Here is a 1,329-nt window from a genome sequence, read left to right as displayed (position 1 = left end):
AGCCTTGAGCTCCGCCAAGAAGAGGTCGGCTCCAAAGCTCTCCTCGGGAGGCCAATAACCTCTCGGGTTGATGGAAGCTCCCTGGCCGACAGGCGTCGCCTCCGATCCCCCAGGCTTTTGCCGGGCAGCTTAGAACAGCTCCTGCTGCCGGTCAAGATCATTTGTGATCTCCCGGGGCTCGTTGATGGCACCCTCCTCCTCTTCGTCCGAGGAGTCGAACATCGTGTAGTACGGGTATTCTTCCCCTCGTGGAGTGGAGACCTGGAAGCCATGCGCTTCTTAGCGTGCTTGCCTCTGTGGCTGCGGTTTTAGCAGCCTGAGCATGCTCAAGGCCCTCGGCGAGCGAGAAGTTCTATCACAAGAGGGAGACAGAGTCACAAACTCTCATTCTCCGTGTCGAAAGGGTTCGACAAGCTGCGGGGACGCGGCTGTGGCTCATTTCACAGTTTAAGCCTTGAGCAAAAACGCTCGTCTTCTCGGTCTCCACCTTGACAACATAATGCCTCACGGTACTGCGAAGAGCGGTGCGAAAGCACCCGCCAAGACTGCTGCCCGAAAGGCTCACGCCAAGAGCTGTAAGCGTCATAGCAAAGTCTCGGTACTCGGGAGGCTACTAAGGTAGCCCCCGAGGCGGTTGATGCCTCGGGCGAGCAAGCGGCAAAGCTCGCGGTCACCCTCAATGTCCCCAGACGACAGTCCAAACTCACGGTTCGCGTGCCATTAGCACAGGTCTGGTTCTGAGGACGAGGCCAAGGCCCGGAGCTTCCGCAGTGTGTCTGGGAGCTCCGTGGGAGGGCACACTCCAGTGCCCAGCGAGCACAGCGTTGACAGCCTGCACTCGCTTGCTAGTGATCACATTAATCACGAGTCACAGACGCCTGAGCGCTCTGAGACCCCTGCTGACGAGGCGAAGGGCTCACCCAATGCTGGCTGCGACGAGGGAGGCAAACCTCCGATGGTCGGTAAACCGAACCTAAGTGGAGGAGAATGTAACGAAGTACGAACCTCAGTGTACCCAAGTTACATGAAGAGTGACCTGTCACTCTTGTAATACCTGGTACATGGTACCAGGGGCTCTAGGAGCCAATCATTGCATATCTACATAGCTTTACTATAGATGACTTACAGTTTGTATTAGAAACCAAGCTAAGCTTACCTATAAATACAATCAGTCTTAAACATACCCTTAATTGAGTACTTCGTCCCCACAGACCAGGGACACGTGAACTGCCGTTCACTTAGAGTTTGTATACTCTTGGAAGCCTACTTCCTCAGCGCAAGTTGCTGTGTGACCCCGTCACACTTGGTAGCACTTGTAGTCAATCCACG

At 55.1% G+C, this 1,329-nt stretch overlaps 1 protein-coding gene across 1 annotated transcript; it reads left to right on the top strand.

Annotated features, from left to right (window-relative positions):
- Positions 1-499: 499 nt before the first annotated feature.
- Positions 500-997, top strand: PPTG_20072 (hypothetical protein; the record flags this gene model as incomplete). Its single annotated transcript, XM_008918716.1, has 2 exons — positions 500-618; positions 730-997. Coding segments are annotated over 2 exons (387 nt in total), but the record flags the coding sequence as incomplete, so codon positions are not given.
- Between the last annotated feature and the right edge of the window lie 332 nt (positions 998-1,329).

Source organism: Phytophthora parasitica, assembly GCF_000247585.1.
Source record: "Phytophthora parasitica INRA-310 unplaced genomic scaffold supercont2.276, whole genome shotgun sequence".
NCBI lineage: Eukaryota > Oomycota > Peronosporomycetes > Peronosporales > Peronosporaceae > Phytophthora > Phytophthora nicotianae.
Note: the sequence above shows the minus strand (reverse complement) of the source record. Positions and strands in the feature narration are given on the sequence as shown.